The following is a 14,746-nucleotide window of genomic DNA, read 5'->3' as shown; positions in this document are numbered from 1 at the left end:
ATCAACAAGTCTAGTTCACTATGTAGGACTCAGCCAATACATCAACAAGTCTAGTTCACTATGTAGGATTCAGCCAATACATCAACAACCATCTAGTTCACTATGTAGGATTCAGCCAATACATCACCAATAATATTTTACTTACTGAGGTAATCCCAATTAACTTCTTCTCCTTCGGAATTTATCAAACCACCAACTTCCTCCTCCTCCTCCACTTCTTCTTCTTTACTATCGATATATATGGTAGATGTTTGACTGCAGCCTTCACCATGGCCTTGGTCAGGACCCAGAGAGCTTTTATCTTTGACCACGGTTCCCTAAATGGCAGAGGAGTCACACAGTACGTTGAGTTAAGAGACCGTTTAGTTTTAAAAAATGTATTCCATCCTACTCTGATGAAATACGTGTATTTTTAAGGAATAAGGCACGAGGGGGTATAGCCGCGGTATATTGGCCATATACCACAAACCTCCAAGGTGCCTTATTGCTATTATAAACTGGTTATCAACGTAATTAGAGCCCAAAAATGTAATGTTTTGTCATACCCGTGGTATACGGTCTGATATACCACTGCTGTCAGCCAATTAGCATTTAGGGCTCGAACCACCCAGTTTATAAAATGTTTTTACCCTCTGGCATTTATTTGTACTTTTAAACTGTACAAATATTGTAGACAAAAATCAATCAATTAATCCTGTTAGTGATGTCCTATTCCCCCATCTGGTTTGAATAGTCCACAGGTAGTCTGATGATTTACCAGAGCATCACCTCCAGCAGTCTGAAATCCTCCAGTAACAGCAGCACACCCCTCTCCAGTGTGGGACGACCTCAGGAGCCGACCCCTCTTCATGTTAGCAGACCCTTTATCTCCAGTGTGGGACTGTCTGTGTTTCCTCAGGTTTGCTGTTGAGTTGAAGCTCTCCCCACAGACAGAGCACTGGTAAGGTCTCTCCCCGGTGTGCATCCTGCGATGGACCTGTTGATAGAAGAATTTGTATGTTTAAGATTCCACCCTGAAACCATATAATTGTATGAAATGTGTTAGAGTCAAAATGTGTTACAGTCATAATCCAATAATATGTGTGACTAGACTTTTTAAGACTAGGCCATTGTGTTACTATTTCGCAAACTATGAGCTGGGTATAGTTGAGACATTTCAAGGACAACTGAACTGTCGACTTGTAATAACGGTGAAACTAATAACTGGAGAGAGGCCTCCCCACACTAGGGAGGAGAAAAACTGTTAGAAACGGTTTGGCTTGCAGAAGATAATGAAACATTTTGCAGAAGTGTGATAAACTATGTATGTGAACTGTGGAAAAATACAGCCCACCTAAAGAGAGGTGGAGTTTCTACTGATGTGAGTTAATGTGTGAGCTGAAATCTGTTTTACCTCCTTTCTACCATCACCTTTACTCCACACACAGAAACGCATACCAATATCTCCGTTGCCCTCCATTTGGCAAATCTGACCATAACTCTTATCCTCCCGATTCCTGCTTACAAGCAAAAACTCTAATCAGGAAGTACCAGTAATGCGCTCAATACGAAAGTGGTCCGATGAAGCGGATGCTAAAACCTACAGGACTGTTTCTCTTCAGCACAGACTGGAATATGTTCCAGGATTGAGGAGTTTACCACATCAGCCACCAGCTTCATTAATAAGTGCATCGATGACATCGTCCCCACAGTGACGGTACGTACATATCCCAACCAGAAGCCATGGTTTACAAGCAACATCCGCAATGAGCTAAAGGCTAGAGCTTTGCTTCCAAGGAGCAGGACACTAATCCGGATGCTGATAAGAAATTTTGCAATGCCCTCGGATGAACCATCAAACAGGCAGAGCATCAATACATTACTAAGATCGAATCCTCATACATCGGCACTGACACACGTCGGATGTGGCAGGGCTTGAAAACTATCACAGATTACAAAGGGAAACCTAGCCGAGAGCTGCCCAGTGACACGAGCCTACCAGACGAGCTAAATGCCTTCTATGCTCACTTCGAGGCAAGCAACAGTAAACCTTGCATGAGCGCACTGGCTGTTCCGGACGACTCTGTGATCACACTCTCTGTAGCCGATGTGAGTAAGACCATTAAACAGGTTAACATTCACTATGGCCACAGGTTCAGACAGATTACCAGGATGCATACTCAGAGCATGCGCTGACCAGCTGGCAAGTGTCTTCACTTACATTTTCAATCTCTCCCTGAGCCAGTTTGTAATACCAACATGTTTCAAGCAGACCACATTAGTCCCTGTGCCCAAGAAGGCCAAGGTAACCTGTCTAAATGACTATCGCCCGTAACACTCTTCTGTAGCCGTGAAATGCTTTGAAAGGCTGGTCATGGCTCACATCACACTCTGTAAACAAGGGCACCCTCATAGACGTCATCCTGACCAACTGGCCCTCCAAATACACCTCCGCTGTCTTCAACCAGGATCTCAGCGATCACTGCCTCATTGCCTGTATCCGCTACGGAGCCGCAGTCAAACGACCACCCCTCATCACTGTCAAACGCTCCCTAAAACACTTCTGTGAGCAGGCCTTTCTAATCGACCTGGCCCGGGTATCCTGGAAGGACATTGACCTCATCCCGTCAGTTGAGGATGCCTGGTCATTCTTTAAAAGTAACTTCCTCACCATTTTAGATAAGCATGCTCCGTTAAAAAAATGCAGAACTAAGAACAGATACAGCCCTTGGTTCACCCCAGACCTGACTGCCCTCGACCAGCACAAAAACATCCTGTGGCGGACTGCAATAGCATCGAATAGTCCCCGTGATATGCAACTGTTCAGGGAAGTCCGGAACCAATACACGCAGTCAGTCAGGAAAGCTAAGGCCAGCTTCTTCAGGCAGAAGTTTGCATCCTGTAGCTCCAACTCCAAAAAGTTCTGGGACACTGTGAAGTCCATGGAGAACAAGAGCACCTCCTCCCAGCTGCCCACTGCACTGAGGCTAGGTAACACGGTCACCACTGATAAATCCATGATTATCGAAAACTTCAATAAGCATTTCTCAACGGCTGGCCATGCCTTCCGCCTGGCTACTTCAACCTCGGCCAACAGCTCCGCCCCCCCCGCAGCTCCTCGCCCAAGCCTCTCCATGTTCTCCTTTACCCAAATCCAGATAGCAGATGTTCTGAAAGAGCTGCAAAACCTGGACCCGTACAAATCAGCTGGGCTTGACAATCTGGACCCTCTATTTCTGAAACTATCTGCCACCATTGTCGCAACCCCTATTACCAGCCTGTTCAACCTCTCTTTCATCTCGTCTGAGATCCCCAAGGATTGGAAAGCTGCCGCAGTCATCCCCCTCTTCAAAGGGGGAGACACCCTGGACCCAAACTGTTACAGACCTATATCCATCCTGCCCTGCCTATCTAAGGTCTTCGAAAGCCAAGTCAACAAACAGGTCACTGACCATCTCGAATCCCACCGTACCTTCTCCGCTGTGCAATCTGGTTTCCGAGCCGGTCATGGGTGCACCTCAGCCACACTCAAGGTACTAAACGACATCATAACCGCCATCGATAAAAGTCAGTACTGTGCAGCCGTCTTCATCGACCTCGCCAAGGCTTTCGACTCTGTCAATCACCATATTCTTATCGGCAGACTCAGTAGCCTCGGTTTTTCGGATGACTGCCTTGCCTGGTTCACCAATTACTTTGCAGACAGAGTTCAGTGTGTCAAATCGGAGGGCATGCTGTCCGGTCCTCTGGCAGTCTCTATGGGGGTGCCACAGGGTTCAATTCTCGGGCCGACTCTTTTCTCTGTGTATATCAATGATGTTGCTCTTGCTGCGGGCGATTCCCTGATCCACCTCTACGCAGACGACACCATTCTATATACTTTCGGCCCGTCTTTGGACACTGTGCTATCTAACCTCCAAACAAGCTTCAATGCCATACAACACTCCTTCCGTGGCCTCCAACTGCTCTTAAACGCTAGTAAAACCAAATGCATGCTTTTCAACCGGTCGCTGCCTGCACCTGCATGCCCGACTAGCATCACCACCCTGGATGGTTCCGACCTAGAATATGTGGACGTCTATAAGTACCTAGGTGTCTGGCTAGACTGCAAACTCTCCTTCCAGACTCATATCAAACATCTCCAATCGAAAATCAAATCAAGAGTCGGCTTTCTATTCCGCAACAAAGCCTCCTTCACTCAAGCCGCCAAGCTTACCCTAGTAAAACTGACTATCCTACCGATCCTCGACTTCGGCGATGTCATCTACAAAATGGCTTCCAACACTCTACTCAGCAAACTGGATGCAGTCTATCACAGTGCCATCCGTTTTGTCACTAAAGCACCTTATACTACCCACCACTGCGACTTGTATGCTCTAGTCGGCTGGCCCTCGCTACATATTCGTCGCCAGACCCACTGGCTCCAGGTCATCTACAAGTCTATGCTAGGTAAAGCTCCGCCTTATCTCAGCTCACTGGTCACGATGGCAACACCCATCCGTAGCACGCGCTCCAGCAGGTGTATCTCACTGATCATCCCTAAAGCCAACACCTCATTTGGCCGCCTTTCGTTCCAGTACTCTGCTGCCTGTGACTGGAACGAATTGCAAAAATCGCTGAAGTTGGAGACTTTTATCTCCCTCACCAACTTCAAACATCAGCTATCTGAGCAGCTAACCGATCGCTGCAGCTGTACATAGTCTATTGGTAAATAGCCCACCCTTTTCACCTACCTCATCCCCGTACTGTTTTTATTTATTTACTTTTCTGCTCTTCTGCACACCAATATCTCTACCTGTACATGACCATCTGATCTTTTATCACTCCAGTGTTAATCTGCAAAATTGTAATTATTTGCCTACCTCCTCATGCCTTTTGCACACATTGTATATAGACCCCCCCCTTCGTTTTCTACTGTGTTATTGACTTGTTAATTGTTTACTCCATGTGTAACTCTTTGTTGTATGCTCACACTGCTATGCTTTATCTTGGCCAGGTCGCAGTTGCAAATGAGAACTTGTTCTCAACTAGCCTACCTGGTTAAATAAAGGTGAAATAAAATAAAAATAAAAAATCCTCATCCCAGACACCCTGGACCCAGTCCAATTCGCATTACCGCCCCAACAGATCCACAGATGATGCAATCTCTATTGCACTCCACGCTCCCAGCCATCCAGGACCTCTATACCAGGCGGAAAGCCCTAAACATTGTCAAAGACTCAAGTCATAGACTGCTCTCTGTGCTCATGCATGGCAAGCGGTACCGATGCACCAAGTCTGGAACCAACAGGACCATGAACAGCCTCTACCCCCCAAACCATCAGACTGCTGAACAGCCTCTACCCCCCAAACCATCAGACTGCTGAACAGCCTATACCCCAAGCCATCAGACTGCTGAACAGCCTCTACACCCCAAGCCAGACTGCTGAACAGCCTCTACCCCCCAAGCCATCAGACTGCTGAACAGCCTCTACCCCCCCAAGCCATCAGACTGCTGAACAGCCTCTACCCCAAGCCATCAGACTGCTGAACAGCCTCTACACCAAGCCATCAGACTGCTGAACAGCCTCTACACCCCAAGCCAGACTGCTGAACAGCCTCTACCCCCCAAACCATCAGACTGCTGAACAGCCTCTACCCCAAGCCATCAGACTGCTGAACAGCCTCTACACCCCAAGCCAGACTGCTGAACAGCCTCTACCCCCCAAGCCATCAGACTGCTGAACAGCCTCTACCCCCCAAGCCATCAGACTGCTGAACAGCCTCTACCCCCCAAGCCATCAGACTGCTGAACAGCCTCTACCCCCCCAAGCCATCAGACTGCTGAACAGCCTCTACCCCCCCAAGCCATAAGACTGCTGAACAGCCTCTACCCCCAAGCCATCAGACTGCTGAACAGCCTCTACCCCCCAAGCCATCAGACTGCTGAACATACTCTACCCCCTAATCCATCAGACTGCTGAACAGCCTCTACCCCCCAAGCCATAAGACTGCTGAATAGCCTCTACCCCCCCAAGCCATCAGACTGCTGAACAGCTTCTAACCCCAAGCCGTCAGACTGCTGAACAGCCTCTACCCCCCCAAGCCATCAGACTGCTGAACAGCCTCTACCCCCCAAGCCAGACTGCTGTGCAGCCTCTACCCCCCGAAGCCATCAGACTGCTGAACAGCCTCTACCCCCCCAAGCCATCAGACTGCTGAACAGCCTCTATCCCCCCAAGCCATCAGACTGCTGAACAGCCTCTACCCCCCCAAGCCATCAGACTGCTGAACAGCCTCTACCCCCCCAAGCCATCAGACTGCTGAACAGCCTCTACCCCCAAGCCATCAGACTGCTGAACAGCCTCTACCCCCCCCAAGCCATCAGACTGCTGAACAGCCTCTACCCCCAAGCCATCAGACTGCTGAACAGCCTCTACCCCCCAAGCCATCAGAATGCTGAACAGCCTCTACCCCCCCAAGCCATCAGACTGCTGAACAGCCTCTACCCCCCCAAGCCATCAGACTGCTGAACAGCCTCTGCCCCCCAAGCCATCAGACTGCTGAACAGCCTCTGCCCCCCAAGCCATCAGACTGCTGAACAGCCTCTACCCCCCCAAGCCATCAGACTGCTGAACAGCCTCTACCCCCCCAAGCCATCAGATTAATAGTTAGTTACTCTTTATTATCTGTCACTTTATTCCTAGTTATATTTGTACATATCAACCTCATGTCAACCTCATGTCAACCTCATGTCAACCTCATGTCTACCTCATGTCTACCTCATGTCAACCTCATGTCAACCTCATGTCAACCTCATGTCAACCTCATGTCAACCTCATGTCAACCTCATGTCTACCTCATGTCTACCTCATGTCTACAGCAGTTAACCCACTGTTCCTAGGCCAGTTAACCCACTGTTCCTAGGCCAGTTAACCCACTGTTCCTAGGCCAGTTAACCCACTGTTCCTAGGCCAGTTAACCCACTGTTCCTAGGCCAGTTAACCCACTGTTCCTAGTTAACCCACTGTTCCTAGGCCAGTTAACCCACTGTTCCTAGGCCAGTTAACCCACTGTTCCTAGGCCAGTTAACCCACTGTTCCTAGTTAACCCACTGTTCCTAGTTAACCCACTGTTCCTAGGCCAGTTAACCCACTGTTCCTAGGCCAGTTAACCCACTGTTCCTAGGCCAGTTAACCCACTGTTCCTAGTTAACCCACTGTTCCTAGGCCAGTTAACCCACTGTTCCTAGGCCAGTTAACCCACTGTTCCTAGTTAACCCACTGTTCCTAGGCCAGTTAACCCACTGTTCCTAGGCCAGTTAACCCACTGTTCCTAGGCCAGTTAACCCACTGTTCCTAGGCCAGTTAACCCACTGTTCCTAGGCCAGTTAACCCACTGTTCCTAGGCCAGTTAACCCACTGTTCCTAGGCCAGTTAACCCACTGTTCCTAGTTAACCCACTGTTCCTAGTTAACCCACTGTTCCTAGTTAACCCACTGTTCCTAGGCCAGTTAACCCACTGTTCCTAGGCCAGTTAACCCACTGTTCCTAGGCCAGTTAATCCACTGTTCCTAGGCCAGTTAACCCACTGTTCCTAGGCAAGTTAACCCACTGTTCCTAGGCCAGTTAACCCACTGTTCCTAGGCCAGTTAACCCACTGTTCCTAGGCCAGTTAACCCACTGTTCCTAGTTAACCCACTGTTCCTAGTTAACCCACTGTTCCTAGTTAACCCACTGTTCCTAGGCCAGTTAACCCACTGTTCCTAGGCCAGTTAACCCACTGTTCCTAGGCCAGTTAATCCACTGTTCCTAGGCCAGTTAACCCACTGTTCCTAGGCAAGTTAACCCACTGTTCCTAGGCCAGTTAACCCACTGTTCCTAGGCCAGTTAACCCACTGTTCCTAGGCCAGTTAACCCACTGTTCCTAGGCCAGTTAACCCACTGTTCCTAGGCCAGTTAACCCACTGTTCCTAGGCCAGTTAACCCACTGTTCCTAGGCCAGTTAACCCACTGTTCCTAGTTAACCCACTGTTCCTAGGCCAGTTAACCCACTGTTCCTAGGCCAGTTAACCCACTGTTCCTAGGCCAGTTAACCCACTGTTCCTAGGCCAGTTAACCCACTGTTCCTAGGCCAGTTAACCCACTGTTCCTAGGCCAGTTAACCCACTGTTCCTAGGCCAGTTAACCCACTGTTCCTAGGCCAGTTAACCCACTGTTCCTAGGCCAGTTAACCCACTGTTCCTAGGCCAGTTAACCCACTGTTCCTAGGCCAGTTAACCCACTGTTCCTAGGCCAGTTAACCCACTGTTCCTAGGCCAGTTAACCCACTGTTCCTAGGCCAGTTAACCCACTGTCCCTAGGCCAGTTAACCCACTGTCCCTAGGCCAGTTAACCCACTGTCCCTAGGCCAGTTAACCCACTGTCCCTAGGCCAGTTAACCCACTGTTCCTAGGCCAGTTAACCCACTGTTCCTAGGCCAGTTAACCCACTGTTCCTAGGCCAGTTAACCCACTGTTCCTAGGCCAGTTAACCCACTGTTCCTAGGCCAGTTAACCCACTGTTCCTAGGCCAGTTAACCCACTGTTCCTAGGCCAGTTAATCCACTGTTCCTAGGCCAGTTAACCCACTGTTCCTAGTTAACCCACTGTTCCTAGTTAACCCACTGTTCCTAGGCCAGTTAACCCACTGTTCCTAGGCCAGTTAACCCACTGTTCCTAGGCCAGTTAACCCACTGTTCCTAGTTAACCCACTGTTCCTAGGCCAGTTAACCCACTGTTCCTAGGCCAGTTAACCCACTGTTCCTAGGCCAGTTAACCCACTGTTCCTAGACCAGTTAACCCACTGTTCCTAGGCCAGTTAACCCACTGTTCCTAGTTAACCCACTGTTCCTAGTTAACCCACTGTTCCTAGGCCAGTTAACCCACTGTTCCTAGGCCAGTTAACCCACTGTTCCTAGGCCAGTTAACCCACTGTTCCTAGGCCAGTTAACCCACTGTTCCTAGGCCAGTTAACCCACTGTTCCTAGGCCAGTTAACCCACTGTTCCTAGGCCAGTTAACCCACTGTTCCTAGGCCAGTTAACCCACTGTTCCTAGGCCAGTTAACCCACTGTTCCTAGGCCAGTTAACCCACTGTTCCTAGACCAGTTAACCCACTGTTCCTAGACCAGTTAACCCACTGTTCCTAGGCCAGTTAACCCACTGTTCCTAGGCCAGTTAACCCACTGTTCCTAGGCCAGTTAACCCACTGTTCCTAGGCCAGTTAACCCACTGTTCCTAGGCCAGTTAACCCACTGTTCCTAGGCCGTCATTGAAAAGTCTTAACTGACTTGCCTTGTTAAATATAGGTAAACAATTACCTCGTAACCCTGCACATGGACTCTGTACTGGCCAAGTTATCGTTACTCATTGTCTATATAGCCAAGTTATTGTTACTCATTGTCTATATAGCCAAGTTATCGTTACTCATTGTCTATATAGCCAAGTTATTGTTACTCATTGTCTATATAGCCAAGTTATTGTTACTCATTGTCTATATAGCCAAGTTATTGTTACTCATTGTCTATATAGCCAAGTTATCGTTACTCATTGTCTATATAGCCAAGTTATCGTTACTCATTGTCTATATAGCCAAGTTATCGTTACTCATTGTCTATATAGCCAAGTTATTGTTACTCATTGTCTATATAGCCAAGTTATCGTTACTCATTGTCTATATAGCCAAGTTATCGTTACTCATTGTCTATATAGCCAAGTTATCGTTACTCATTGTCTATATAGCCAAGTTATCGTTACTCATTGTCTATATAGCCAAGTTATTGTTACTCATTGTCTATATAGCCAAGTTATCGTTACTCATTGTGTATATTGTCTACATCTGTTGTTTACAAAGCATGTGACAAATAAAATAACATTTGAGTGATAAAAAAACAATGTAGGGAAGTGTGGTAATAATGGCTAAAGGACCTTGAGGGAGGATGCGTAGGAGAACCTCATCCCACAGACATCGCAAGATTGAGGTTTCTCTCCCGTATGTGTCCGCTGGTGGTCCTTCAGACGCTCAAATCGAGGGAAACTCCGGCCACACACGGAGCAGGAGTAAGGTTTCTCTCCAGTGTGTACCTTCTGGTGTTTTAACAGATTCCCTCGCTGGATGAACCTCTTCCCACAGACAGAGCAGTGGTAAGGTTTCTCCCCTGTGTGCGTCAGAAGGTGTCTCTGTAGGGTGATACCCCCCGTGGAGAAACCTCTACCGCACACGGAGCAGCGGAAGGGTTTCTCTCCACTGTGTGTGCGGAGATGTGCAACTAGCTTCGATGGTTTAGGGAACTCCTTTCCACACACCGAGCAGAGGTGATGCTTCTTGGTTCTGTATCGTTTCTCCTGGATTTTTTGGTGTTGTTCAGGTTCTGTTGATGTAGAGGGAATCTCACCGCTAACAAAGCCTGGGACAGGGCTTTTTCCTGTGTGGAAAAGTGGAGAGGTTAAACAATGGATCTGCGTCCCCAAATGAAATCCTATTCCCTACATAGAGCCCTATGGGCAAAAAAGTGTAGACCAGGTTAAACAAATACTTAGCCGTTATGCTAACACTAGCTGACCGACTAACTAACACAGAGGCTGTGTCCCAAATAGCACCCTATTCCCTATAGGGCTCTGGTCAAAAGTATTGCTATGTAGGGAATTGGGTGCCATTTTGAAGAGCTCAATCAAAATCATCATCATTCTGCCTCTTACTAGAAAGAGAAACGTGACCAACTTCCTCTCCGTCGGAATTGATCAAACCACCAACTTCCTCATCCTCTTCTCCTCTCGCCTCCTTCCCCTCCTCTTCTTTCTTCAGTTCTTCAACTATAATTTTCAGTCCCAGAGTTTCACCCAGGGACTCTTTGGGTTTGGGTCTCGATCGGTCACCAGGGTCCTAGAATGGAAATTTAATTCAATATTATTTTTTTGTTTAAACAAGATAGGAATAACAAAGATCTTGGCCCTAACTACCTATGTAGGTTCCCCAGATGACAGAATATTGACGTCTCCTCTTGAAACACTGTCAGTCATAATTTAAATGGAACCCTATTCCCAAGGCCCAAGCTATTACGATTTGGGACGTGGCTACAATTGTCTCCCACCTTGCCGCGGTCTCGCTCCACCTGTCCACCATCTCCTGTGTGAGTCTGCTGGTGTTCTCTCAGGGGACCAGGCCGTGAGAAGCTCTTCCCACACACAGAGCAAGGGAATGGTTTCTCTCCTGTGTGAGACCTAAATCAAATTAAACTTTATTTAAAAGTGTATTTAAAATCACAACACTTAATGAAATATAGGAGATCAAAAAAACAACAACAGAAGGCAATAAAATAGATGAATAAAGGAACATCAAATAAAAGAGATGACAAAAAATAATAGTGAAATCATCAATTCAAGTCCATACTAACCTCTGGTGATCCCTGAGTCCTGAGGGTGTGAAGAAGCTCTTCCCACACACAGAGCAGCGGTGAAGTCTCTCTGCGGTGTGCTTCAGCTGGTGGGCCCTAAGATAAGATAAAAGTAGATCATTTTTTTTTACAAAAAAACACTTCTGACTACTTGAAATGACCATGTAAACCGTATAATTGATAAATAAAAAGCATAGGTTACACCTCAGGTTTCTCTGCTGGGTGTAGCTTCTCCCACACTCGGAGCAGCTGTACGGTCTCTCTCCTGTGTGCAGCAGTTGGTGTCTCTTCAGGCTGATCAGTTATAAAGATAAGTTGGTTATAGGTAGTTGAAGTTTGATTACACCCACATAGCAGCCAGTCAAAACAAACCAATGAACTCCATGAGCAAATGGCATTTGCCAACCTAAATACACATATATTATATATATATATATATATATATATATATATATATATATATATATATATATATATATATATATATATATACTTAAAAAGGATGGACGAGGATCGTGTTCACTAGGAACCAAAAGGATGCACACGGCCGTAACAGAAGGGATGACCTGTAGTTGTTCAATATGAAGGGCTTGTTTTCGTTCTCCTTTGCAAAAACGTTTTGCTATGGTGTGCACTAATTAATATGACACTGGTCTACACTGATAACAACAACACACCTGATCATCTGGGAGAAGGTGTTCCCACAGTCGGGGCAGGAGTAAGGTTTCTCTCCGGTGTGGACGATCTGGTGGAGCGTCAGGCTCCCCTTCTGGGCGAAGCTCTTCCCACACACAGAGCAGGAGTAAGGCTTCTCTCCAGTGTGGATTCTCATATGGACTTGTAGCTTGTATGCAATGGGAAACTCCTTTCCACACACAAGGCAGGAGTGGACTCTTCTGTGACAGCTGTGATGCTGTTTATGTTGTTGTTGTTGTTGTTGTTGTTTATGCTCTACGGCTGCAGGGAGACTCTCCTCAGTAGTCTCAGAGTGATGGTTGTTAGAACTGTCTCCTGTGTGGATGAGGACAATAGTTTGGGTTAAATATACTAAACCATAACTAACTAACTAACTAACTAACTTGACAGGTCAAAGAGTAATGAGTCATTTAAAAAAGGTCAAAGGGTAATGAGTCATTAAAAAAAAGCTAGAATCTACAGTTGCTACATCCATTTTTGGACTTAAAATTAAAAAAGGAACTCTATGGCCATTTTTTGACCTCAACATTGTTGTCCAGATCACGTTATGAACCTGTAGCCCTGTAGATCAAAAGCTAGGTATTATTTTTCTGTATCCGGATTTGACCATCAGTGGCATATTTCGGGGTAAACACGTAAAAAAAAAAAAAACTACAACGAGCTTCAGGGAGGAGTGAGGTTGATTTCCTGATCTCTACTTCCCCCTGCCCCGCCCCCTCGAATGCGGGGGAAATGTGTGCGTTCCTAGTTAAACAGCCTGGAGACTGTAATCCTGAAGATCATCTGGAGAAGACATCCTAAACTAGCGAAGAAGAAGACAGATAACAGCAGAGTAAGTGTTTTGCGCCAGCTAATGTTTTCATATTGAAAACCTGACACATAACGTCAGTGCTGTTGTGAATCGTTAGTTCTGCTATCGTTACGTAACTTAGAGACCTGCCTAGTTTCTTTACATCTAGAGCTAGCGCATTGACATAGCCTAGCTGGTAACGTAGAGAAAAGTGGTAGTATTGACATAGCCTAGCTGGTAACGTAGAGAAACAGAGACTTCATCCAGGTTGATGAGGAATATATATCTCCTGATTGGTCACTACAGAGGTTTTATCCAGGTTGATGAGGAATATCGATCTCCTGATGGTCACTACAGAGGCTTCATCCAGGTTGATGAGGAATATATATCCCCTGATGGTCACTACAGAGGTTTTATCCAGGTTGAGGTATATCGATCTCCTGATGGTCACTACAGAGGCTTCATCCAGGTTGATAAGGAATATCGATCTCCTGATTGGTCACTACAGAGGCTTCATCCAGGTTGATGAGGAATATCGATCTCCTGATGGTCACTACAGAGGCTTCATCCAGGTTGATGAGGAATATCGATCTCCTGATTGGTCACTACAGAGGTTTTATCCAGGTTGATGAGGAATATCGATCTCCTGATGGTCACTACAGAGGCTTCATCCAGGTTGATGAGGAATATATATCCCCTGATGGTCACTACAGAGGTTTTATCCAGGTTGAGGTATATCGATCTCCTGATGGTCACTACAGAGGCTTCATCCAGGTTGATGAGGAATATCGATCTCCTGATTGGTCACTACAGAGGTTTTATCCAGGTTGATGAGGAATATCGATCTCCTGATGGTCACTACAGAGGCTTCATCCAGGTTGATAAGGAATATCGATCTCCTGATTGGTCACTACAGAGGCTTCATCCAGGTTGATGAGGAATATCGATCTCCTGATGGTCACTACAGAGGCTTCATCCAGGTTGATGAGGAATATCGATCTCCTGATTGGTCACTACAGAGGTTTTATCCAGGTTGATGAGGAATATCGATCTCCTGATGGTCACTACAGAGGCTTCATCCAGGTTGATGAGGAATATCGATCTCCTGATGGTCACTACAGAGGCTTCATCCAGGTTAATGAGGAATATCGATCTCCTGATTGGTCACTACAGAGGTTTTATCCAGGTTGATGAGGAATATCGATCTCCTGATTGGTCACTACAGAGGTTTTATCCAGGTTGATGAGGAATATCGATCTTGTCACCACAGAGGCTTTATCCAGGTTGATGAGGAATATCGATCTCCTGATTGGGCACTACAGAGGCTTCATCCAGGTTGATGAGGAATATATATCTCCTGATGGTCACTACAGAGGTTTTATCCAGGTTGATGAGGAATATCGATCTCCTGATTGGTCACTACAGAGGCTTCATCCAGGTTGATGAGGAATATCGATCTCCTGATTGGTCACTACAGAGGCTTCATCCAGGTTGATGAGGAATATCGATCTCCTGATTGGTCACTACAGAGGCTTCATCCAGGTCCTCTGGATGAACTGTAATAATGTGCAATCATTTTTTCAAATGGTGTCCGAGTTGTTTAAAAACATATTAAATGGAATACTACAGTAGAACGGGGTAAGACCAGGAGTTTATATTCACTCACTGCACCAGCTGTTGTTTACATAAATGCATAGGCCTCCGCCCCCGGGTTTTACCAGAGACTACTGTTGTCTTGCCGATAGAGTGTATAACCCGCCAGCTGTGGTTTACATAAATGCATAGGCCTCCGCCCTGGGTTTTACCAGAGGCTACTGTTGTCTTGCCGATAGAGTGTATAACCCGCCAGCTGTTGTTTACATAAATGCAT

At 46.7% G+C, this 14,746-nt stretch overlaps 1 protein-coding gene across 5 annotated transcripts in view; it reads right to left on the bottom strand.

Annotated features, from left to right (window-relative positions):
- LOC116358892 (zinc finger protein 585B) overlaps positions 1-14,746 on the bottom strand; it is a 31,001-nt gene that overhangs the window by 5,061 nt on the left and 11,194 nt on the right. For 3 of the 5 annotated variants that reach the window (XM_031811191.1, XM_031811193.1, XM_031811195.1), the window contains 7 exons: positions 12,068-12,401; positions 11,391-11,684; positions 11,088-11,217; positions 10,696-10,879; positions 9,925-10,421; positions 758-976; positions 146-317 (listed from right to left, as the gene is read on the bottom strand). In XM_031811191.1, the coding sequence (XP_031667051.1) occupies positions 146-317; positions 758-976; positions 9,925-10,421; positions 10,696-10,879; positions 11,088-11,217; positions 11,391-11,684; positions 12,068-12,401 (1,830 nt within the window). The remainder of the gene's footprint in view (positions 1-145; positions 318-757; positions 977-9,924; positions 10,422-10,695; positions 10,880-11,087; positions 11,218-11,390; positions 11,685-12,067; positions 12,402-14,746) is intronic. The other 2 variants (XM_031811194.1, XM_031811192.1) reach the window with 1 other exon arrangement.

Source organism: Oncorhynchus kisutch, unplaced genomic scaffold, assembly GCF_002021735.2.
Source record: "Oncorhynchus kisutch isolate 150728-3 unplaced genomic scaffold, Okis_V2 Okis01b-Okis20b_hom, whole genome shotgun sequence".
Classification (NCBI taxonomy): domain Eukaryota; kingdom Metazoa; phylum Chordata; class Actinopteri; order Salmoniformes; family Salmonidae; genus Oncorhynchus; species Oncorhynchus kisutch.
Note: the sequence above shows the minus strand (reverse complement) of the source record. Positions and strands in the feature narration are given on the sequence as shown.